The sequence below is a fragment of the Thalassophryne amazonica genome, chromosome 10, assembly GCF_902500255.1.
Source record: "Thalassophryne amazonica chromosome 10, fThaAma1.1, whole genome shotgun sequence".
In the NCBI taxonomy this organism is placed as follows: Eukaryota; Metazoa; Chordata; class Actinopteri; order Batrachoidiformes; family Batrachoididae; genus Thalassophryne; species Thalassophryne amazonica.
In genome coordinates, this window is record NC_047112.1 from 89,303,847 (window position 1) to 89,330,767 (window position 26,921).

Consider the following 26,921-nt stretch of genomic DNA (forward strand, 5'->3'; position numbering starts at 1 on the left):
AGTTGATCAGCCACAGCATGAAGTTATGGGAAAGAGTAGTAGAAGCTAGACTTAGAAAACAGGTGAAGATCTGTGAGCAGCAATATGGTTTAATGCCAAGAAAGAGCACTACGATGCAATATTTGCTCTGAGAATACTGATGGAGAAGTATAGAGAAGGCCAAGACGAGTTACGTGATTTGTTTGTGATTCAGAGAAAGCATAAGAGAGGGTGCCAGGAATAGAGTTGTGGTACTGTATGAGGAAGTCTGGAGTGGCAAAGAAGTATATGAGGGTAATGCAGGACATGTTCAATGATAGTGTGACAGCGGTGAAATGCACAGTAGGAATTACAGACTCATTCAAGGTGCAGGTGGGATTACACCAAGGATCAGCTCTTGAGTCCTTTCTTGTTTGCAGTGGTGATGGACAGGTTGACAGATGAGATCAGACAGGAGTCTCCATGGACTACAATGTTTTCAGATGACACTGTGATCTGTAGTGAGAGCAGAGAGCAGGTTGAGATATGCTCTGGAGAAAAGGGGAATGAAAGTCAGTAGGAGCAAGACTGAGCACATGTGTGTGAATGGGAGGGAGCCCAGTGGAATAGTGTGGCTACAAGGGTAGAAGTGGTGAAAATGGATGAGTTGAAATACTTGGGGTCATCTGTTGAAAGTAATGGAGAGTGTGGTAGAAAAGTGAAGAAGAGAGTGCAGGCAGGGTGGAGTGGGTGGAGAAAGGTGGCAGGAGTGATTTGTGACCGAAGAATATCTGCAAGAGTGAATGAGAATGCTTACAAGACAGTAGTGAGACCAGCTATGTTGCACAGCTTAGAGAGGGTGGCACTAACCAAAAAAGACAGGAGGCAGAGCTGAAGATGTTGCAAGTCTCTTTGGGAGTGACGAGAATGGACAGGATTAGGAATGAACACATCAGAGGGACAGCTCAGGTGGGACAGTTTGGAGAAAGTCAAAGACGTGAGACTGAAGTGGTCTGGACATGTACAGAGGAGGTATCCCCAGTATACAGGCAGAAGGATGCTGAGGATGGAACTACCAAGCAGGAAAAGAAGAGGGAGGCCAAAGAGGAGGTTTATGGATGTGCTGAGGGAGGACATGCAAGTGGGTGATGTGACAGAGGAAGATACAGAGGACAGGGTGAGATGGAAACAACCGATCTGCTGTGGCAACGCCTAACAAGAGCAGCCAAAAGAAAAATAATGTATTGCACAAATCTTATTGTGGCGCATGATCACACTGGTGTCATACTCATCACAGGTGTGACTGTGATATCAAAGAGCCACAGGCTTTTGTGCAACCAAGAATTATGGAATCAAAAAACGTGATATTTACTGTAAGACATATATCTTCAAATATTTTGACTCACCCAAAAATTAGATGTGCTGATATAAAAGGTACAAAATGAGATGTAAATACCAAAAAAAGGACGACTTTTTAAGCTTTTTATTTGTATGAATTTTTTGATTGTAAACCCAAATGCTTTCAACATGTTGCAGAGCAAACCCAAAATAAAAGGCCTTGTCATTCCAATACTCTTAGGAGTGGTTTGTAACACACAGATGAATGTTTTTGAATAATAAAAGATCCTGGTTAATGTCACCTGCGTGTTTAGACTGTGTGAACCCACATAGATAGGTTCAAACGCACTGTGAGTCGACTGCACGACTCTCATATAAATGTTTTATAAGGCTAAGTGTGGATGAGGTTCTTAACTCACAAATTTGGATCACTATATAAAGTGAGACGATTAACAGTCTTAAAGTTAACATTCCAGCAGTCTGACGTGAACTCCCAAGATGCTCTACAGCCTGGCGGGATCATACTGCGGTGTGATGACAGAGATTAACTGTGACTTAATCAATATTTATCAGCTCCAAACACCAGTCAGCCCTTCAACTTGTTCTGCTGGCCTTACCAGTATGGCAGTGATGTTAAATTATTCACAAGACCACAGAAAGCAATGACCTGAGTTGAAAATCAACAAGAAAGAAGATGTACCCCCTGTTAAAAACAGAGGTGGCCAAGTGCTTAATGCGCCTGGTGCCAGTGCGGAAGGTTCCAGGTTCAAACCCCACCCCTGCCGGTTTCTCCATCTTGAGTTGCCTGTGGAAGGGCATCTGGTGTAAAACGTGCCAATGCGACATGCAAATCCACATCAAATGTGCTGTGGCGACCCCGAGTGAAAACATGGGGAGCAGCTGAAGGGATTTACATTTATCTTGTGCTGAGTTTGTGCATGTTTTGATATACAAGCTGAATAAAATCATCCCATTTTTCAAACTGCGGGGGCATGTCTAACCTATGCCTTGTAATCCCATTGGGTTGCGTCTCATCCATGTCACCATGGTGATCCTCCTGTAACATGCTGTTGGGAGTGTTGCCACGTCTGCTCAGCGTGACAGAGCCTGCCTCCTCCTCCTTCTCCTCGTCTTTGTCAAACGAATGGCTGGCCACCGTCTCAAAGCCGCTCAGTGAGAGCTCGGAGTGGGAATCTGGCAGAGGTGAAGACAAATCTGATTCAAAAACCAAATTTAAAGAATAAAGACCAACACACTTCTGACTTAACGTTAGTGTCAGGCATTTTAAAGTTTGTTTAAACAGTTAGTTAATGAGCAGTCATTGTCATACGTGAGATCATGCTCAACATCACAGCCACACAAATACAGGTCGTCCATCCATCTATTCTACAGCATAGTGCAAACATCTTATAAAGCAAAGATGCTGCAAGCATAATAAATAAAACTTCTCAATATGAAGTTATGAAAAAGACTGGTCATCCTTTAAAAAAAAATATATTATGTAACTACTCTTTATCTTCAAAATCTTTGTTTTATGTGAATTAGTTTTACAGGTTTTACAACAACATACTGATCAATTCATTAATCACTGAATATTTTAATCTCTCTCTTCTCTTTTCCTCTTTGTAGGATGTAAACCTACTGTATTTAATTGAGTACAAGTCACTTTTTTTTTTTTTAACTAGTTTTGAAAGATTTATAATGACTATTTATATTGGACTTTCCCAGGAATGAAAACCTTAAACAAAATAATAAATAATAAAATAATAAATGATAATAATAAAAATAACAATGCACAAAAAACAACAAAAAGTTGATAATACAAAAAAAGTAAACATTTTGGAACATTAAAATATTTCAAATTTAATGAAAAGTTAAATAATAAAAAGTGTTTATTTTACAAACATATGTTGGTGCTTAAAAAGATCATGTTGTACAAATTTGTGCAAACTGGATTTTTAAAAGCTTTTAATTAAAGATGGCTGAGGTTTAATGTGATCATAACGTTAACATCATTAAAGACCCATAAGTGTGCGACAGTGCATATTGGACGTTGCCTGGTGTAAGGTCTGCTTTAGGTGTCTGTGGCATATGTAAATCCCCGTGCCCATATAGATTTTTATTTATTTATTTTTCTGGCATAAAAGTCCTGAGAGGGCACAGAGAAACGCTTCATTCCAGTGCCTTGTCTCAGAGCTTTCTGAAAAATGTAAACTGTTACTTGTGGGATGCATCTATGGCAAAAAAAAATATCCAACTAATGATCAGTTTATATTGGTATGGTGATTATAAAGCATGAGCCCTAAGCTGGAACCATGCATCTGTCCAATCTACTGTCACAGATGAGATATTTTTTGTCTCTATTGTGATAGATTTTGTGTGATATATCAGTATCAAAGCAGCCAAATGGAATATAATGAGAAAATAGAAAATCACTTCACAGATAACAACACAAAGCAGATGTGGGACTCCAGCACCTGACCAACTACAGAGGCAGCACCACCTCTGTATTGAATTGCTCTGCCTTACTAACTGATTAACTTAACAGCTTCTTTGCACACTTTGAGGTTTCTCCATCCACCCACACATATCCCCCTGTCACAACCTACCAAGCACCAATTGTACAGGTACTTGAAGTAAGGTAACTTTTCAGAACAGTGAAGCAGAGCAAAGCTGCTGGCCCAGAGGGGGTACTCAGGGCCTGTGCTTATGAACTACCTGGAGTCTTCACCCACATCTTCAACTGGTCCCTCGCACAAGCTGCTCTCCCACCATACCTCAAATCAGCCACCATCATCCCTATCCTAAAGAATCCACACAATAAATAAATGGAGCGCTCTGAAGACACTCTCTGAAGGCTGATGGATGTTGCCAAATACTCTTTGTTCTCATTTAGAATAACTGAAAGATGCTGGAAGCACTCTATGGACACTGGGCCTAATAGACGTTTACATGCGGACTCACACTTGGAGGCCGTGTAATGAGCGTCAGCTCCTTTCCGTTAAAAGCAACAGGTTGGCTTTTATAAACCTGAAAATTGTTTTCTTTTTGATGGATCAGCTCATTATTTTTAATGGGATATTTTCAGCTACAAACTTCAGTTTATCTTTTTGTACAGAATGATCCAGACCAGTTTGATGAAAAGGTGTGTACATTTCTGCACAGTACTGTACATCAGCCTCAATATATGAGTTGTGTTTTTTTTCTGCTACAGAACTTGAAGAACTTCCATACCATTCATATCAATTTTATTTCTTTTTTAATCACAATCAGGTAGCACTTACATCATACTTGATGACCACCAAATATAGCAATGACAATCATCAACAAATGAAAGGGTTTAAAGATAAATGACAGAGCACAGAGAGTGAGCAAAGCTCATCAAGAAATGTCCTGTCATCCTTGTTGGATAACTGTCAACTCACCAGACAGGGCGTCGTGGAACTCATCCTCGCTGAGCGCACTTCTCGGTGAAGATCCCTTGATGACGGATTGCTCAAGTTCGTGGTGCTCTGTTGCAAGAGTCTGCAAAGCTTCAGAGAGGATCTTATTCTTCTCCACCTCCTGCTCCAATTTCAGGCTGCGCACCTGAGCTCGCCACACACACACACACACACACACACACACACACACACACACACACACACACACACACACACACACACACACACACACACACACACACACACACACACACACACCTTCAGCACAGGAATGAGCCAAGTACCCATCACTCTTAAAGCCACTACAACTACCACGGATTCCATTTGTCAAAGCTGTTCCCCAGTAATTGGACCTACTAACTAAACCAACAGTTAATCACATTTTTTTTACTCTTAATGTTTTGAAACAGAAAGAATGACAGAATGATGACAGCATGGCAAACAAACAGCTGCCCGCTCTGTGCTGTTCTCTCATTATCAGGTTCACAGAGGCAGAGATGGAGCCATGTTTATCTGTAATAGAGCACAGCTGCCTGCTCCCTGCTGTCTCAGATGGCGTGTTGGAGAACATGACTCCAGTGCAGGACAGCAGATCAAATGACACTAACTGAGGAGGCCATTAGCCAAATGTGTCTTTTTAGACAAAATATTACTGCTAATAATATGAGGATGTGATTATTTTTCAACTGTCATATTCCCAAATCTTTCTTCACCATATTCATTTGCACTTTTTAAATACAAAGCATACAGATGATACAACCCCAATTCCAGTGAACTTGGGACGTTGTGTAAAATGTAAATAAAAACAGAATACAATGATTTGCAAATCCTCTTCAACCTATATTCAACTGAATACACCACAAAGACAAGATATTTAATATTCGCCGCGCCGATAAGGGGGGTGCTGCTGTTGTATCTTGAGGATACCACTGATGTTCTGAATCTAATCGATAATTGGAATTGTGCAAGTGGTGATATCCTTGTGTCTTTGGATGTACAAAGCCTATATATATATATATATATATATATATATATATATATATATATATATATATGCATACCTCACCACGCAGGCTTAGAAGCCATTTCCTTCTATCTTGCTGAACGTCCTACTGATGTACTGCCACCTTCAGACTTTTTGATTAAATTGGTTGAGATTGTCTTATCGAATAATTTTTTTAAATACTCAGAAAAATATTATCTACAACTACAGGGGACTGCTATGGGGAGTGCTTTTGCGCCATCATACACCTGTTTAGTGATGGGTTTTTGGGAAAAGAAACATATTTTTAGCATTGAAAACAACCCGTTTCACTCAAAAATATCATTATGCCGTAGATACATTGATGACGTCCTCTTAATTTGGAGGGGCACATATAATGAGTTACATCAATTCTTGAATTATATTAATTTCACCACAGATTATTTATCTTTTACTATGAACTATAATCCTCATTCCACAGATTTCCTAGATCTCACTATTTATAAGGATGTTAATTTTTTGCAATCAACTATTTACCGTAAACCTCTTAGTAGAAATACTTGATTGATAGCTGAGAGTAATCATCCACCCCATTTAGTTCGTAACATACCAGTGGGTCAGTTTTTGCCAGTCAGAAAAAATTGTAGTTCTATCACTGACTTCATGTCAAAAGCAGCTCATCTAGCAACTCCGTTTGAACAATGTGGTTATAGTAAAATTGATATTGGTAAAGCATGGGGCAGAGCTCTAAATACTGATCGTGCCTCTTTACTTAAGAAAAAATCTAAATCTTCTTCAACATCTAAATTGTTTTTTTCTACCTGCTATACTCCATTTGCGGGAAGAATAAAAAACATAATTTATAAACATTGGCACATTCTTAAGAGTGATCCCACACTTAAAGACATCTGTGCTGAACCGCCTAAATTTATATTTAGGCGTGCCCGAAATATTCGTGATAGACTTGTTCATTCAGATATGATTATTCCCGTCTCAACTGCCTGGCCCTCCAGCCCACCAAAAGGTTTCTTCAGATGTGGTAATTGTGCACATTGTTCAGATTCCACTAATGCTTCATGTTTCTCTCATCCTCGCACTGGTAAGCAATATTCTTTTTCTTCATTTATCAATTGTAATACTACACATGTAGTATATCTTTTAAAATTCCCTTGTGGATTGGCATATATTGGCCAAACAAAACGTCAACTTAAATTACGGATAGCTGAACATAAAATAGCAATCCATACTCAGAATCTAACTTATGCCATGGCAAGGCACTATAAACAGGCCGGTCATGGCTCTCCAGCATCCTTAAAATTTGGGGGGATTGAGAGAATCACAGCTCCACCCAGAGGTGGTGATATCATTAAAAAACTCTTATGTAGAGAAGCATTTTGGATTTACACTTTAGGCACCTTGGAACCTTTTGGTCTGAATGAAGAACTAAAATTTACTTGTTTTCTCTAATATCTGTTTTTATTCTGGTTTTAGTCATGTTTGTTTTGGGACAGTGTGTTTCCAATCATGAACTGATTACTAATTGAGTGAGTGTTGTGTCTGACGGATGGTCATGCCCCTATGGAAGCATTAGGACACCTGCTTCTTATTAGTATTTAAGCTGTACCATCATTGTCTTTGCAGGACTCTGAGGAAGATGTGACTCTCACGTTGAAGCGTTAGTCCCGCTGTATATTTTTGTTTTCAGCACCTTATTAAACTTTCCGACACTTATTTCTGTGTTGCACCAGTTGTTTTTCTCTTGTACAAGATATTTAATGTTCAAACTGATAAACATTATTGTTTTTGTGCAAATATTTGCTCATTTTGAAATGGATGCCTGCAACACGTTTCAAAAAAATCAAATCAAATCAATTTCATTTATATAGCGCCAAATCACAACAAACAGTTGCCCCAAGGCGCTTTATATTGTAAGGCAAAGCCATACAATAATTACAGAAAAACCCCAACTGTCAAAACGACCCCCTGTGAGCAAGCACTTGGCGACAGTGGGAAGGAAAAACTCCATTTTAACAGGAAGAAACCTCCAGCAGAACCAGGCTCAGGGAGGGGCAGTCTTCTGCTGGGACTGGTTGGGGCTGAGGGAGAGAACCAGGAAAAAGACATGCTGTGGAGGGGAGCAGAGATCAATCACTAATGATTAAATGCAGAGTGGTGCATACAGAGCAAAAAGAGAAAGAAACACTCAGTGCATCATGGGAAGCAGTCTAAGTCTATAGCAGCATAACTAAGGGATGGTTCAGGGTCACCTGATCCAGCCCTAACTATAAGCTTTAGCAAAAAGGAAAGTTTTAAGCCTAATCTTAAAAGTAGAGAGGGTGTCTGTCTCCCTGATCCGAACTGGGAGCTGGTTCCAGAGGAGAGGAGCCTGAAAGCTGAAGGCTCTGCCTCCCATTCTACTCTTACAAACCCTAGGAACTACAAGTAAGCCTGCAGTCTCAGAGCGAAGCGCTCTATTGGGGTGATATGGTACTATGAGGTCCCTAAGATAAGATGGGACCTGATTATTCAAAACCTTATAAGTAAGAAGAAGAATTTTAAATTCTATTCTAGAATTAACAGGAAGCCAATGAAGAGAGGCCAATATGGGTGAGATATGCTCTCTCCTTCTAGTCCCTGTCAGTACTCTCCTCCTAGAGGAAATAAATGCATGAATTAGTTTTTCAGCATCACTCTGAGACAAGACCTTTCTAATTTTATAGATATTGCGCAAATGCAAAAAAGCAGTCCTACATATTTGTTTAATATGCGCTTTGAATGACATCCTGATCAAACATGACTCCAAGATTTCTCACAGTATTACTAGAGGTCAGGGTAATGCCATCCAGAGTAAGGATCTGGTTAGACACCATGTTTCTAAGATTTGTGGGGCCAAGTACAATAACTTCAGTTTTATCTGAGTTTAAAAGCAGGACATTAGAGGTCATCCATGTCTTTATGTCTGTAAGACAATCCTGCAGTTTAGCTAATTGGTGTGTGTCCTCTGGCTTCATGAATAGATAAAGCTGGGTATCATCTGCGTAACAATGAAAATTTAAGCAATGCTGTCTAATAATACTGCCTAAGGGAAACATGTATAAAGTGAATAAAATTGGTCCTAGCACAGAACCTTGTGGAACTCCATAATTAACCTTAGTCTGTGAAGAAGATTCCCCATTTACATGAACAAATTGTAATCTATTAGATAAATATGATTCAAACCACCGCAGCGCAGTGCCTTTAATACCTATGGCATGCTCTAATCTCTGTAATAAAATTTTATGGTCAACAGTATCAAAAGCAGCACTGAGGTCTAACAGAACAAGCACAGAGATGAGTCCACTGTCTGAGGCCATAAGAAGATCATTTGTAACCTTCACTAATGCTGTTTCTGTACTATGATGAATTCTAAACCCTGACTGAAACTCTTCAAATAGACCATTCCTCTGCAGATGATCAGTTAGCTGTTTTACAACTACCCTTTCAAGAATTTTTGAGAGAAAAGGAAGGTTGGAGATTGGCCTATAATTACATAGCTGGGTCAAGTGATGGCTTTTTAAGTAATGGTTTAATTACTGCCACCTTAAAAGCCTGTGGTACATAGCCAACTAATAAAGACAGATTGATCATATTTAAGATCGAAGCATTAATTAATGGTAGGGCTTCCTTGAGCAGCCTGGTAGGAATGGGGTCTAATAGACATGTTGATGGTTTGGAGGAAGTAACTAATGAAAATAACTCAGATAGAACAATCGGAGAGAAAGAGTCTAACCAAATACCGGCATCACTGAAAGCAGCCAAAGAGAACAATATGTCTTTGGGATGGTTATGAGTAATTTTTTCTCTAATAGTTAAAATTTTATTAGCAAAGAAAGTCATGAAGTCATTACTAATTAAAGTTAAAGGAATACTCAGCTCAATAGAGCTCTGACTCTTTGTCAGCCTGGCTACAGTGCTGAAAAGAAACCTGGGGTTGTTCTTATTTTCTTCAATTAGTGATGAGTAGTAAGATGTCCTAGCTTTATAGAGCAACAGACTCTTTTTCCAGGCTAAGTGAAGATCTTCTAAATTAGTGAGATGCCATTTCCTCTCCAACGTACGGGTTATCTGCTTTAAGCTGCGAGTTTGTGAGTTATACCATGGAGTCAGGCACTTCTAATTTAAGGCTCTCTTTTTCAGAGGAGCTACAGTATCCAAAGTTGTCCTCAATGAGGATATAAAACTACTGACGAGATAATCTATCTCACTCACAGAGTTTAGGTAGCTACTCTGCCCTGTGTTGGTATATGGCATTGGAGAACATAAAGAAGGAATCATATCCTTAAACCTAGTTGCAGCGTTTTCTGAAAGACTTCTACTGTAATGAAACTTATTCCCCACTACTGGGTAGTCCATCAGAGTAAATGTAAATGTTATTAAGAAATGATCAGACAGAAGGGGGTTTTCAGGGAATACTGTTAAGTCTTCAATTTCCATACCATAAGTCAGAACAAGATCTAAGGTATGATTAAAGTGGTGGGTGGACTCATTTACATTTTGAGCAAAGCCAATCGAGTCTAACAATAGATTAAATGCAGTGTTGAGGCCGTCATTCTCAGCATCTGTGTGGATGTTAAAATCGCCCACTATAATTATCTTATCTGAGCTAAGCACTAAGTCAGACAAAAGTTCCGAAAATTCACAGAGAAACTCACAGTAATGACCAGGAGGATGATAGATAACAACAAATAAAACTGGTTTTTGGGACTTCCAATTTGGATGGACATGACTAAGAGACAAGCTTTCAAATGAATTAAAGCTCTGTCTGGGTTTTTGATTAATTAATAAGCTGGAGTGGAAGATTGCTGCTAATCCTCTGCCTCGGCCCGTGCTACGAGCATTCTGGCAGTTAGTGTGACTCGGGGGTGTTGACTCATTTAAACTAACATATTCATCCTGCTGTAACCAGGTTTCTGTAAGGCAGAATAAATCAATATGTTGATCCATTATTATATCATTTACTAACAGGGACTTAGAAGAGAGAGATCTAATGTTTAATAGATCACATTTAACTGTTTTAGTCTGTGGTGCAGTTGAAGGTGCTATATTATTTTTTCTTTTTGAATTTTTATGCTTAAGTAGATTTTTACTGGTTGTTGGTGGTCTGGGAGCAGGCACCGTCTCTACAGGGATGGGGTAATGAGGAGATGGCAGGGGGAGAGAAGCTGCAGAGAGGTGTGTAAGACTATAACTCTGCTTCCTGGTCCCAACCCTGGATAGTCACGGTTTGGAGGATTTAAGAAAATTGGTCAGATTTCTAGAAATGAGAGCTGCTCCATACAAAGTGGGATGGATGCCGTCTCTCCTAACAAGACCAGGTTTTCCCCAGAAGCTTTGCCAATTATCTATGAAGCCCACCTCATCATCAAAAAGCTGGGACAATGGTATGTTTACCACTGTGTCACATCAACTTTCCTTCTAACAACACTCAATAAGCATTTGGGAACTGAGGACACTAATTGTGAGTGTCATGACTGGGTATAAAAGGAGCATGCCCAAAAGTCTCAGCCATTCACAAGCACAGATGGGGCGAGGATCAACACTTTGTGAACAACTGCGTCAAAAAATAGTCCAACAGTTTAAGAATAATGTTTCTCAATGTTCAACTGCAAGAAATTTAGGGATTCCATCATCTACAGCCCATAATATAATCAGAAGATTCAGAGAATCTGGAGAACTTTCTACACTTAAGCGGCAAGGCCGAAAACCAACAATGAATGCCCATGACCTTCGATCACTCAGGCGGCACTGCATTAAAAACCGACATTATTGTGTACAGGATCTTACTGTGTGGGCTCAGGAGCACTTCAGAAAACCATTGTCGGTTAAGACAGTTTGTTGCTACATCTACAAGTGCAAGTTAAAGCTCTACCATGCAAAGCGAAAGCCATACATCAACAACTTCCAGAAACACCGTCGCCTTCTCTGGGCCCGAACTCATTTGAAATGGACAGATGCAAAGTGGAAAAGTGTGGTGTGGTCTGATGAGTCCACATTTCAAAATGTTTTTGGAAATCATGGACATCGTGTCCTCTGAACATAAGAGGAAAAACACCATCCAGACTGTTACCAGCGCTAAGTTCAAAAGCCAGCATCTGTGATGGTATGGGGGTGTGTTAGTGCCCATGGCATGGGCAACTTACACATCTGTGATGGCACCATCAATGCTGAAAGGTACATCCAGGTTTTGGAGCAACACATGCTGCCAACGAGCAACGTCTTTTTCAGGGACGCCCCTGCTTATTTCAGCAAGCCAATGCCAAGCCACATTCTGCACGTATTACAACAGCGTGGCTTCGTAGGAAAAGATTGCGGGTACTAGACTGGCCTGCCTGCAGTCCAGACATGTTGCTCATTGAAAATGTGTGGCGCATTATGAAGCGCAAAATACAACAATGGAGACCCCGGACTGTTGAACAACTGAAGTCGTACATCAAGCAAGAATCGGAAATAATTCCACCTACAAAGCTTCAACAATTAGTGTCCTCAGTTCCCAAAAACTTATTGAGTGTTGTTAGAAGGAAAGGTGATGTAACACAGTGGTAAACATACCCCTGTCCCAGCTTTTTTGAAACGTGTTGCAGGCATCCATTTCAAAATGAGCAAATATTTGCACAAAAACAATAAAGTTTTTCAGTTTGAACATTAAATATCTTGTCTTTGTGGTGTATCTGAATATAGGTTGAAGAAGATTTGCAAAACATTGTATTCTGTTTTTATTTACATTTTTTACGCAATGTTCCAACTTCATTGGAATTGGGGTTGTAGAAGATGCAGTGTCTAAAATCTTTTCCACGCAGCTGTTAATTTGAGCTGCATATTCCTATGTGGTTTATTTGCATTCAAACCCCACACCACAAAGCTTTCATGCTGGGATGGATGCAGGTCAGTCACAGGCATAACTTTGCATGCGTGTTGGCAGAAAATGTTCAAACTCAATTTTTACCAACTATACACTATATACTCTATACGGTTTCATAAAAAAAATGTATCAAGTAAGGTCGAACATGTGCTTTACATCAAGTTAATAAAAAATAATATAGTCAGGTCCATAAGTTTTAGGACACTGATGATTTTTGTACTGTTGATTCTGTACACCATCACAATGGAGTTAAAATTAATCTAATTTCTAAGCTACAGAAGCCCATTAATATCTTCAGTGTAGTCACGGTGTTTAATTACTGTTATTGAGAACTGCTGTACTCCAAACAGATTTGCCATACAGTACAGTTTAAGACTGATGTTAATGAATCCAAGACATATTCACTGACTTGTCTGAAGGAAAAAATAAAATAAAATAAAAAAACCCCAAAGAAAACAAAAAACTAGCTCCAACTGGCTCTGAAAATGGAGGCACTATGTATAAAAAGGCTGTAATTCCAAAATAGTTAATGTAAAAAGTTTTGTTAAACCTCTGGAATTAAAGCTGCAAACTTAAATTACAAGCACATTCTGACTGTTTCACTTCACCTCCACTGTGATGGAGCACAGAGGCAAAATCACAAAGATTGTGTCACTGTCCAAATACTTACTCACCTGCCTGTATACAAACATAAATGTGTGAGTGAGACTTTGTGAATCCGTGAGTGAAACATATATTACAGGACTATATTTATTTGGGAAAATATATTGTTGCTTGTAAGATCACTAATCTTAAGGTAGCCTGCAGTGTGTTTGTGTGTCTTATATAGAGGTTTTCTTAAATATAAAAATTCACACTCACAACAGGTTTTTGACAGCCAAAAGGCACAAAAGAGAGAAAGAAAATAAAATGGCCCTAAATTATCATAAAAGGTGGTAACCAAAACAAAACATGTAAGGTGACCTGAGGAGAAAGAGCTGCATTATAAACAGATGATGACAATCTGTTAATCCCATGCCACTGGTAAAAATTCCGTCATCTTGAGCCCTTCCACAGGTGACAGGCAGGTGTAACTGTGAAATGATTGTCTTGCTGTCACAGGCAAATAAACACAACCACTGCTGAATGTAATGCACATTTAGCTCCATAAATATTTAGACGGTGACGATCCTTCTATTTTTGCCTCTGTACACCATCACAATGGAGTTGATATTAAGCAAACGTGATTGAAATGTAGAATTTCAGTTTCATTTCAAAGGATTTAACAGTTGTTTTTATACAAAGACCTTTTATCTGCTTAATTTGCCACAGAGTAACAAGGAACCAGACCACACTTAGACATGAACCTGCTGGTCAGGCCGTTGTCTCATGGAAATGGAGAGACTGTGTATCCAAATGGCTTTAATTGCTTTAATTGCTGAAAACAGTACAGGACTTGTACTGTACTGCAAAAATTAGATGAGAGTGAGTTTTAGTCCTTCTCAGCCTGCTTGTGTCAACAATAACTTAATAACAATAAAAGTTGTCATCTTGTAACTCACCATATTATCGCTACATATCATTAGAACAAACCTTTTCATATCTGGTTCACTTTAATAGACCAGATCAATTTTTTTTTTAAAAAAAGGAACTTTGTTTTGCCTTGGATGTGTCTGTCACCTGCTGGATGGTTTGTGGACTTTGGATGGATTATGAAAAACTAAGCACGTGTGCTTGAACTGACATGAATTTTCTCTGCCACCCAATTAAAAATGGGCACGTCGTGTGTTTGTCGATGCGCTGTACCAACCAGCGTACACTTCATTGTTGGCGAGCAACAACAGGGAGAAATATTCTTGTCAGTATGCGGTCAAAGACAGGGCAAAATATACAACAGAACAGGAATGTAACAAGGAAACTAAAGAATGAATAGAATGTGTGGATGGGGATGAGGGAAAAAACTTTTCATCGGTACTGCAAATTACACTAATGGCAAAGTCAAGAGAATGAACTAGACCCACAGTGTTTTGATTCATACACAACACTAAAGTAACAATGACAAATTATTGATGGGTTGTTTATTCATTCTACTTTGAATGTGTGCAATGCTTACTGACATTCACAGTGGCAAGAAAAATATGTGAACAAGGGTTTATCTCCACACTGGGAACCACTGGATTAGACCATGATAAGTATTAGTTTTGAAATAACAAAAAAAAAAAAAAAAAAAATCTAACTTCTGCATGTAAAAAAAATGAAAATGATGCCCTTTAAACTCAGTGAAAGCTAATCTCTACAACATGACATAAATAAAATAGCCAAAATGATGGGTTGCATAATTGCACCCTTTAGTGTAACACAAGTAAATCATCTTTTTTTTTTTTTACAGCCAGTCAGAGTCAGAGGATGGATACATGAACATTTCCAAGTCAACATTTCCAGTGGAATTATAAAAAGTGACATACATCATGAATCTTAAATTCTGGTTTTTCCTTTTATTTCTCACAAATATGTGCATCTTATGCCAGCAGTGCTTGCCAGATACAGCTGATGGCTTCCAGCCCAAAAACTGTTCAAAAATGGCCAAAACCATATAACTATGAAAATACTAGCTCAATGTTTTGCTGAGTATTTTAAATGTCACAGTTGCTTATGGATCATAAAAAGCAATGCGGCTGAAGCAGCATACATAAAAATCAGGGACCCATTAAATCAATGTTAAGAACACCTATCAGTCATTTCTTAACCAGAATACTATTAGTTTGGAAGCCATACGCAGTAAAAACATTTTTCTTTTCTTCAGGGAAGCTTATTTTTGAATGTACTGTCTGGGTGAAAAACAGGCAACGTTAGCGTTCACACACTTTCAGAGGTTTGTACGGCCTGTGAGCACGGTACATCCATCCACACTGATGGCTACAAAGAAACCACATTACACACATCACCACATAAATACTGTGTTCATTTAATGGCATTAAAAAACATGCCATTTCACATCATTAATGTTTTTCAGTACACAGTAGATCCTGGCTGTGAGCTCGGAACATGACATTGTAAATACATCTGTTGAAGTGCACTCAAAGAAAACCAATTTGGCAACATATTATCTGCATCCATCGAAGCACGTTTTATCAGGTGGCATGAATTGTGCTCTTATGAATTAGGTTTGGTTCAAAATGTCATGTAGAAAGAGGTTTTATATATATTCAATTTAAATATATATATATATATATATATATATATATATATATATATTTTCACGCGTGTCGGTGACGTCATTTCCCTGTGGGCAGGCCTTGAGTGAGATGGGGTTCAGCCCTCTCGGCTGAATTCCTTTGTTTCACACGCTGCTCGAGACGGCGCGCGTTGCTTTATCAAAATTTTTTCTGGACCTGTGAGGAATATCCGAGTGGACACTATTCGAGAAATTAAGCTGGTTTTCGGTGAAAAGTTTAACGGCTGATGAGAGATTATGGGGTGTTTCTGTCGCTGTAAGGACTTCCCACGGAGCGGGACGTCATGCAGTGCTTCCAGGCGCCGTCGTCGGCCTGTTTCGAGCTGAAAACATCCTAATTTAAGGCTTAATTCACCCAGGACGTCGTGAGAGAACAGAGAAGATTCAGAAGAGGCCGGCATGAGGACTTTATGCGGACATTCCATTGTTTAAGGACATTTTGTAATGAAAGACGTGCGCGCAAATTCGCCGAGTCGTCATGGAAACGACTCGGCGAATTTGCGCGCGCCGCGACAGGAAAAACACCTCCGTGTTGAAAACCATTTGTAAAATTCAGGCGGCTTTTGATGGCTTTCAACAAGTGAGCAACTGAGAAATTGTTTAACAGCTTGGGCATGTTCTAACTTGCCCGTTAAGGTTTCCAACGGAGGTGTTTTTCCTGTCGCGACCCCCCGCGGTCGGGTCCGGCCCAACATGCGACTCTGCCCGCACGTTCTTTCATTACAAAATGTCCGTTAACAATGGAATGTCCGAATAAACTCCTCATGCCGACTTCTTCTGAAAGTTCTCTGTTCTCTGACGACTTCCTGGGTCAACAGAGCCTGAAATGTGGAAGTTTTCAACTTGAAACGGTGAGACGCTGCCGCCTCGAAGCGCAGATCGCCGTCAGGCACCGTGGGCCGTCCTTACGGCAACACTACCAGACCAAAATCTCTCATAAACCGTTAAAATTTTTACCGAAAACCAGCTGAATTTATCGAATGGTGTCCACTCAGTTGTGCCTTACAGTTTTGAAAAAATTTTGATCAAACAAAGCAGCAGTCTCTGAGCCATTCCTAAACAATGAAAAAAATCGATGAGAGGGTGGGCCACTCCTCACTCAAAGACTGCCCACAGGCGAATGACGTAACCGACAGGCGTGAAAAAACTCTTGCATGCCCACGAGGGTTCAAGCATGTCTGATGTAATCACACGTGATTCAAATCCATATGGTTTTTGAAAAAAATAATAAGGTCGGATACTTTTCTAATAGACCTCGTATATTTAATTTAAATGAAATTAATCGGCATATTATTTATTCAGAATGCAAACACCGCTACAACATGCAGAAGCTGACTAATTAAGTTAAATAATGTGGCGTGAATTGCTTCTTGTTACCACTCAATAGCCAAAAACCTCATTAGGATTGCCTGCCTGCACAGACTGTTTCCAAATGGAGGAAAACGTTTACCTCACTAAATAAATGAAAGTAAATAAAATTTTTAAAGAACTGAATATACAGCTACAGGGTTTGACCTAGGATTTGGAAATTTGGAGTCCCTGGGACTTCATGTGGTAACAAAATGTGGAATCCCCCTGTGATTTGATGTAGTTCCTACTCAATCAATGACTTTTGATGTTCAAAGGTGATGGACAATTGAATACAAACCATTTGGATTTCCTGCATGGTACACACAGCTTATTATTTTTTTTCCCCCACGTTTTGGTATATTATGATGTTGTGGCAGCTTTTTGAAAAAGTTCTAAAAACATTCTAAAAAGTATCACTGCAAGCTGGGATACTTTTCTATGTACCCCCCCCCCCTTTCCCCCAATGAAATTGCAGGATCAAAATGGCCAAAGAGCTGCAATTGTTATTATTATGTTTGCATAATGCATTAAAAAATAAAAAGATTAGTTGTTCTAGTGAGACATTTTATGGAATTGAAAACTATTTTGTTTATATCAATATCAGTATTGCAATTTTTTTTACTCCCCAATATTGGTGTAAGCACGCCCCCCTCCCCCATAGCATTGCACACACATTTAACTCATGCAACTAGCCACAGAGAGGCTGAAGAAGGTTTTGCTGGTTTTTGTCCATGTTCGTGGTTTACCTTTCTAAAAATTTGCAATGAAAGTTGTGATAGTTTTTGTCTTGTTTTTGCAGTGAAATTACAGGAACAAATGAAAAGTGCACAACAGTTGCAATTATTATTATTATTCTGTATAATGCATTAAAAATTTAAAAGGAAGTTGGCATATTATTGAAAACTATTTTTTTTCTATATCGGTATCATAAATTTATTTTACTCCGTAAATCTATATCAATACCAGCTCCCCTCAAGAAAATTGATATCGGTTGGGCTCTACCAGTGCATATGCACTTGACTGCTGCAGGCAGCCACAGAAAGGCCGGACAAGAACCTTTTGCTGTTGTGTGTGTCTGTTTATTTGTGTTGTACATCAATTACTGTGAAACAATTCAAAAATGTTTTGTTAAACTAAACAGTTTTGTTAAATTGAAAACACATCCTCTGAAAACCACACTCTGTGTCTCATCACTTTTAACTTGCTCTGACTGAAATGTTCTCTCTACAGCCAGGAACAGAAAAGGAAAAAAAAATGCAGCCAGGCTGCCATGATGAACCTAAGCACTGTGTGGTGGTGTTCCAGAGGGCACTGATGACTTCAACAGAACCTATACAGGGGGATTTTACATGATGTTCATTCTGTGCCCTCAGGACACTACATGCATGAATAATCTGTCATTTTTATATTCATTACTTTTTTTGTATGGAGGGCTGACAATAAACTGAAACCTGCACTTAGCTGCTTTCCTTAACTTAGCTGCCCCCCTCCAGTGCCCACTGTGGCATGTAAGTCGACTCTTAATTAGAATGAATGAATCATCTGGGGAGGCCAATTAAGTCTTGCAGGGTGCAATGTCTTTTTTAAATAGTTACATAAGTTGTGTAAAATGTGTATCTGTAATGAGGACAGCGCAGACGTCCGCTTGTTATTTTTCTGCCTGAGGGAATTCAGTCCACACATGATGGTAAAATGATAATACAGTAAAACTATTATTATTATTTTATTTTTACTTCTATTTTGTCATTTGATTTTTTTTTTTTGAACAAGTGTTTATTATTCAACTTCGTTTAAAGCTTTACAACGTATAATGTTCACTTATATAACACAGAACAGAGCTCACACACACACGCAAAAAAACCCCCCCAAAAAAACCGAACAAAAATCAGAACAGAGAAACCTTGGCAAATTTGTACATTTCAAATTGTTACTTTTGGTATCTAATGTATAGTATTTATAGTGTTGGAAAGAATATATACATTTCCTTCTTTTTCTGCTCTACTCCACCTCACAATCTGTATTTATATCCAGTCATAGTATGTTATCAGTGGTTTCCATCTCTTTCTAAATAGGTCCATAGTGAGATTTAATCTTGCTGTTATTTTCTCCATTTTGTAAACATCCAACATCCTATCTTTCCAATGATTTGTTGTAGGTGGATCAGGTTTATACCAAAATATAGTTATCATTTTCTTAGCCACCAATATCATTATCTTGAAAAGATACACTTTTTCTTTAGCTAGTAAGTCCCCTGGGAGCAATCCAAAAACAAAAACAAGGGGGTTCCAGTCAATATAGATTTGTAGAATATTTGAAATTAATTCCTTGATTCCCTCCCAAAATATTTTAAGTTTTGGACAATCCCAGAAAATATGAGTGTGATTGCCAATTTGTCCACAGTTTCTCCAGCATAAGTTTGTTTTTGATTTATTAAATTTGAAAGTGGTAGCAGGTGTCTTAAAATATTGAGTGTTTATTTTCCATAAAAACTCTTTCCATGTTGGGCTATTTGTCAGTTTGTGTCCACCTTCACAAATTTGTTCCCATTCTTGATCTTCAATTATTATGTTCATTTCCAATTCCCACTTTTCTTTTATCTCTAAAGAGTTCTCCGACATATTTCTTTGTAGACTTTTGTATAGATTTGATATCATTTTATCATATTGTTTATGCTTGAGTGTATTAATGAATAGCATTTCCAAATGTGTAGGTTGTTTATTCAGAAGAGACCATTCTTTATGGGACATTAAATAACTTCTCAATTGCAGGAATCTATAAAAATCTATTGATGTTAAGCCATATTTTTCCTGGCATTGACTAAATGATCCTAGTATCTCCCCTTTAAATAAATCATTAATGAAAATTAAATTCTTATTTTTCCAGTTTTTGAACCTCTGATCTTGTTGCCCTGGTATGAAATCTAAAATATCTGTAATTTTCATGGCTCTGGATATTGACTGGGGGGCTTTAATCTTTTTCCTAACAGTATTTAGAACTCTGTGAGTTCACTTCATGTAATTATTTGAGATTTTAAATTTGTTCCATATCTCATTTGAGCAGAATATTAAAGATTGTAATGGGATTTTGGGACAATACCTTTGTTCTAATGTCAGCCATTGCGTTTCTTTGTTTTGTTTTAACCATTCCATTGCTCCATTTAGTTGTGCTGCCCAGTAATATAACTTCAAATTCGGTAAATTAAGACCTCCACAAGCTTTACTGCTGGACAGTAAAGAGAATTTGATTCTAGCCTTTCTTTTTTGCCATACAAATGTAGAAATCATTTTTTGCATTTTATTAAATTCGGTTACTGGGATCCAGATAGGGACAGATGAAAATAAATATAACAGCCTGGGAACAATATTCATTCTAATTGTTTCAATCCTCCCGAAGAGGGAAAGAGGTAAAATTGTCCACCTGTCTAAATCTTTTTGAATTTGATCGAGTAGTTTTCCATAATTTTCTTTGTATAATTGGGAACTGTCTTTGGTAACATTTATTCCCAAGTATCGAAAACCATTGTGTGACCAATTGAATTTAACTTTTTTAGAGAGTTCTATAGGCCAATTCCCTGTTAACATCATTGCTTCAGATTTTGATTCATTTATTTTATATCCCGAAATGATGCTAAAGTCATGTAAACAGTCTAGAAGTTTTGGTATTGAGGTCATTGGGTCTCTAATGTATAGTATTATGTCATCTGCATATAGTGACAGTTTGTGGGTCCTTATATGATCTGGTATACCTAGAATTGAAGATTCGCTTCTAATTAATTCTGCCAGGGGTTCTATACTAATAGCAAATAGAATTGGAGATAAGCAGCAGCCTTGACGGGTACCTCTTTTCAAAGGGAAACGTTCCGACAAGTGCCCATTAACACGACCTCTTGAAGTAGGGTTGGAATATAACACTTCAAACCAACTGATGAAATTTTTTGTCAAAACCCATTTCCCCTAGAACATGCTTTAGAAACATCCAGTCCACTCGGCCAAATGCCTTCTCGGCATCGAGGCCAAGAAGCATTGATGGATGTGAACTTTGCTGTGCTGTTAATATTATATTAAGGGTACGTCTCATATTATTTATTCCAAATCTTTTTGGTATAAATCCTGTCTGGTCTGGGTTAATAAGTTTATTAATGATTTTTTGAAGTCTTTTAGACAAAATGGAGCTTAAGATTTTAACATCATTACAGAGGAGACTTATTGGTCTGTATGAGGCACATTGTGTGGGATCTTTACCGTCCTTATATATTACTGAGATGATTGCTTCTGCCCAGGTTTTTGGTGGCTCTTTGACATTTAAGGCATAATTAAATACCCTTTGTAGGAGAGGGACAAGTTCCGTTTGAAAACAAAAATAAAATTCCCTGGGGAATCCATCCACACCAGGTGATTTATTATTTTTTAACTTCCCTATGATGGATTTTATTTCTTCTTTTGTAATGGGAACTACAAATCCTTTTGCCTCATTTTTGTCTAGTTTAGTGAGATTAATTCACTGTAAAAATTGTTTAATTTTTCCTGGTTTATTGGGGATAGCTGTAGAATCATACAATTCTTTATAATATTCAGAAAATGCATTTGCTATCTCCCTTGGTTGAGATATATATTTTTTTGATTTGGTGCATACTACTTTTTGAACAATTCGACTAGCCTGTGCTTTTCTTAATTGAAATGCGAGTAATCTGCTTGCTTTATTTCCTTGTTCGTAATATTTCTGATTAGAAAAGCGTAAAGCCCCCTCCACCTTGTGTGTGAGTAGGTCATTCAAATTTTGTCTACATTTTTTTAATTCTTGTAAAACCATATCCTTATTTGTTCTTTTATGTTCCATTTCTAGTTTTTCAATCTGTTCTTCTAATCTTATTTGGTTCCTCTCGCGCTCCTTCTTAAGTTTAGAGGAGAATGAGATAATTTTACCCCTCAAGACTGCTTTTGCTGTGTCCCATAAAGTTGAAGGTGAAGTTGCCTCTTTGTCATTAGTCTCCAAAAAATAATTCAATTCCTCTTTTATATATTGAACTGCCTCTGGATTATTTAGAAGTGATACATTTAGTCTCCATAGTTTTAAAGGTTTGTCTTGATCCAAGTTTAAGGACATTAAAACTGGTCCGTGATCTGAAAGAGTTTGTGGTCTTTTATTATATGAGCTCTTTGTTTAGAAACACATAGAAAGTCAATTCTTGAATGACTTTTATGAACATTTGAAAAGTAGGTATAATCTCTGACCTTTGGATTTTTTACCCGCCATATGTCAACTAATCCCAATTCTTTCAACAGATTGTTCAATGCCCTAGCTTTGGATAGTTGGTATTTTTGTTCTAATGGAAATTTATCTATGTAGTGGTTTAAAACACAATTAAAGTCTCCTCCTAGTATTATTGGTCCTTTTGAATTCATCGCTAAAATTTGAGCTATTTGTCGAAAAAAAATTGGGTTGTCCTCGTTTGGGGCATATATGTTCATAATTGTTAGAGTTATTCCACCAATTGAACCAATAATAATTATCCAGCGTCCGTTTTTATCCTTCATAATTTTTTCCGAAACCAGACATAAAGATTTGTGGCATAGTATAGTAACACCCCTTTTTTTTTGTAATTTTCATATGAAGCGCTAAATACCTGTCCCACCCAGTCCTTTTTCAATTTTGCATGCTCTTCCTCATTTAAATGAGTTTCTTGTAGTAACGCGATTGAACAACTTAACCTCTTTAATTGGGCCAAGATCTTCTTTCTCTTTATGACGTGATTTAAACCATTTATATTATAACTTACTATCTTCAACACTGTCATTATGAAGTAAGAGTGGGTTTACCATACACTGCATCTCTCCTGGGTGCCTCAGCATCATTCCAAGCCACACTGACAATCATTTTCAATTTGCCAAGAAAGAAAAACATCGAACAAGTTGAACCTTCAAAAAGAACCTTAAAGAAAAACTTCCAAAAATACAGTTTGCTGTCCCGATACGGGACAACAAACTCCTGATGTAAACTAGGCAGGGAGGCCTGGCTCCATGGATAAAATACACAAAGATGTGTGAGCAGCATTCCACATTCTTCCCGACCTAATGCTGCTTTGAATGCCCGGGTTTAGACAGATATTCCCTTCGTTACACTCCGACTTATGGCTTAACAAATGTTAATTGTTTCTCAGCCTACGTGTTCTCTTATTCTTATATTGATATGCATACATATATATATATATATATATATATATATATATATATATATATATATATATATATATATATATATATATATATATATATATACACACACACATACACACATACATACATATACTCAACAAAAATATAAACGCAACACTTTTGGTTTTGCTCCCATTTGTATGAGATGAACTCAAAGATCTAAAACTTTTTCCACATACACAATATCACCATTTCCCTCAAATATTGTTCACAAACCAGTCGAAATCTGTGATAGTGAGCACTTCTCCTTTGCTGAGATAATCCATCCCACCTCACAGGTGTGCCATATCAAGATGCTGATTAGACACCATGATTAGTGCACAGGTGTGCCTTAGACTGCCCACAATAAAAGGCCACTCTGAAAGGTGCAGTTTTGTTTTATTGGGGGGGGTACCAGTCAGTATCTGGTGTGACCACCATTTGCCTCATGCAGTGCAACACATCTCCTTCGCATCATCCGTGAAGAGAACACCTCTCCAACGTGCCAAACGCCAGCGAATGTGAGCATTTGCCCACTCAAGTCGGTTACGACGACGAACTGGAGTCAGGTCGAGACCCCGATGAGGACGACGAGCATGCAGATGAGCTTCCCTGAGACGGTTTCTGACAGTTTGTGCAGAAATTCTTTGGTTATGCAAACCGATTGTTTCAGCAGCTGTCCAAGTGGCTGGTCTCAAACGATCTTGGAGGTGAACATGCTGGATGTGGAGGTCCTGGGCTGGTGTGGTTACACGTGGTCTGCGGTTGTGAGGATGGTTGGATGTACTGCCAAATTCTCTGAAACGACTTTGGAGATGGCTTATGGTAGAGAAATGAACATTCAATACACGAGCAACAGCTCTGGTTGACATTCCTGCTGTCAGCATGCCAATTGCACGCTCCCTCAAATCTTGCGACATCTGTGGCATTGTGCTGTGTGATAAAACTGCACCTTTCAGAGTGGCCTTTTATTGTGGGCAGTCTAAGGCACACCTGTGCACTAATCATGGTGTCTAATCAGCATCTTGATATGGCACACCTGTGAGGTGGGATGGATTATCTCAGCAAAGGAGAAGTGCTCACTATCACAGATTTAGACTGGTTTGTGAACAATATTTGAGGGAAATGGTGATATTGTGTATGTGGAAAAAGTTTTAGATCTTTGAGTTCATCTCATACAAAATGGGAGCAAAACCAAAAGTGTTGCATTTATATTTTTGTTGAGTGTATATACACGTACACATACATACACACATACATACATGCATACATACTTACACAAATATACACAAGCTTATGCACACAACCATACTCGTTTATATATACACTCACACTTACACATTCCTACACACGTACGCATATGAGTATTCACATGCACATATGTACCCACACAGACATATACACGCTTCTGGATACATATACACTCATACATTCTCACATATATATATATATATATTTATATATATATATATATTTTTTTTTTTTTTTTTCCCCCTCTTTCCTCCCCTTTCTTCTTTCTTTGTAACTTCTATAGTTCCAATAGTTCAAGGGGGATGTAGAAATCTTGTCTTCATTTTAGACCTCCTCAGAGTAGGTCATAGGTTTTATGATGGCTCTATTGTCCTCTGTGTTCAGCATTTGTCCAGACTTTTTCTGCCAGCCCCGAGTTTGCCAGCCATCCTGTAACAGTTCACTCTCTAGAAGATCCCTCTCATCCACCTCTACCGTAATCCCCAGCTCTCTGAGAGTAGATTGGGCGTCCAGGAGGGAAGGGAAGATTTTGATACCAGTCTCCAGGAATAGCTTCAGTTGGGCTGGGTATGGTGATTGTGCCTTTATTTTACGCTCCTTGAGTTTTTTGATCACCTCACACACTTGTTTCCTTTTCCTTTGCACCTCTGGAGAAAAATCTTGGTCAAAAAAGACCTTTTTCCCGTTGAATTCAACATTCTGTTGCTCCCAGGCCTGTCGCAACACTGCCTGTTTCACACTGAAATCTACAAACTGAACTATAATGGACCTCAGTGGTGCCGTCAGTTTTGGCTTAGACACTGTAGACCTGTGCGCTCGCTCGATGCGAATATCGGTGTCTTCAGTTAAGTTTAGTTTCGACTTGAGAAATTGAGTGATGAACGGTATCATCTCTTTTCCTTCTGAATCTTCTTTTATTCCATGAAGTCTTATGTTGTTTTTGCGCATTCTGTTCTCCAGTTCATCTTGCTTTGCAGTTAGCTTAGCATCTTTTTTAAGCAGGTATGCTAACACTTTTTCCTGTCGTGTGTCTCGATCTTCATTGTTGCTTACCCTGGTTTCCGCAACTTCGATTCTTTTTTCCAGTGTATCAATTCTTTTGTTGATTTCTCCTATTGTCATCTCCATGCGCGTTTGAGACTCCTTAATATCTCGTTGAGCATTTCCAGACTCCTCTCGGAATTTACGAAGCTCCATGAGCAACAGGTTTTCGGCCCCGGCTTGTGTTAGGCTAGCATCTAGCGTTAGCTGCTTTTGCGTCATTTTCGTGTCTTCACTTTTCCCCATTTTAGCATCTTTCTTGCTCATTCGTTGTCCAGTAGCCATTCTTGTAGGTTCTTTTATTTTCATTCAGTTAAATTGATATTGTAGGCTGTTTTCCAAAATTCTTGATCGGAGTGCAACTTAGACGCGTCTTCACTCGGGCATACCGGAAGCGGAAGTGTCATTTGATTTTTAAATGGACCACAACGGGGTTTATGGTTAGCATTGTTGTCTCACAGCGCGAAGGTCATGGGTTCGATTCCCACCTGTGGCCTTCTTGTGTGGAGTTTGTGTGTTCTCCCCGTGTTTGTGTGGGTTCTCTCTGGGTGCTACTGCTTCCTCCCACATCCAGACATGCAGGTTAGGTGGATTGGAAACTTTAAATTGTCCGTAGGTGTGCATGTGGGTGTGGATGTGTTTGTCTGTATGTGGCCCTGCAACAGATTGGCGTCCTGTCCAGAGTGCTCCCCGCCTTTCGCTCTATGTCTGCTGGGATAGGGTCCAGCCCCCCGTGACACCTTAACTGGACTAAGCGGTTGAAGTTGAGTGTGTATGGACCACAATGAAAATAAGTGTTTTCACTTTCTTGGGTCATCCATGTATTTTTAATGTATTTACTATTATGTTATGTACTTACATTGAACTCACAAAATAAAATCACACACATATGCACACACACACGCTTTTAATATATAGATGATTTACTGCCCCCTGCTGGATTGGCGTGTAGCATCTCTAAAAATATTAGTCCTGTCAACATTCTGTTTCGACTGCGTTCATCCTTGACCCAAAATACATAAGCATACCAAACGGCAAATGTCAGCTCTCCACAGTTTGTGCGTGATAGAAATTGCACGTACGCACGCATACATACATACATGCATGCATGCACGCACAGCTTTTTGTCTGACTCTGCTCTAAGTAGGTGCTTTTAATTTGACACACAAACAGAGATGGTGGTGGAAGACTTCAACAATACTACACTTTTCACTTATGGTACCGGTAGCATGACACTTAACTCACTCACTGTAAT

At 38.7% G+C, this 26,921-nt stretch overlaps 1 protein-coding gene across 5 annotated transcripts in view; it reads right to left on the reverse strand.

The window, feature by feature from the left end:
• The window catches only part of osbpl1a (oxysterol binding protein-like 1A), a 105,443-nt gene that overhangs the window by 27,258 nt on the left and 51,264 nt on the right, over window positions 1–26,921 (reverse strand). For all 5 annotated transcript variants that reach the window (XM_034180456.1, XM_034180454.1, XM_034180455.1 and 2 more), the window contains 2 exons: window positions 4,722–4,884; window positions 2,298–2,490 (listed from right to left, as the gene is read on the reverse strand). In XM_034180456.1, the coding sequence (XP_034036347.1) occupies window positions 2,298–2,490; window positions 4,722–4,884 (356 nt within the window). The remainder of the gene's footprint in view (window positions 1–2,297; window positions 2,491–4,721; window positions 4,885–26,921) is intronic.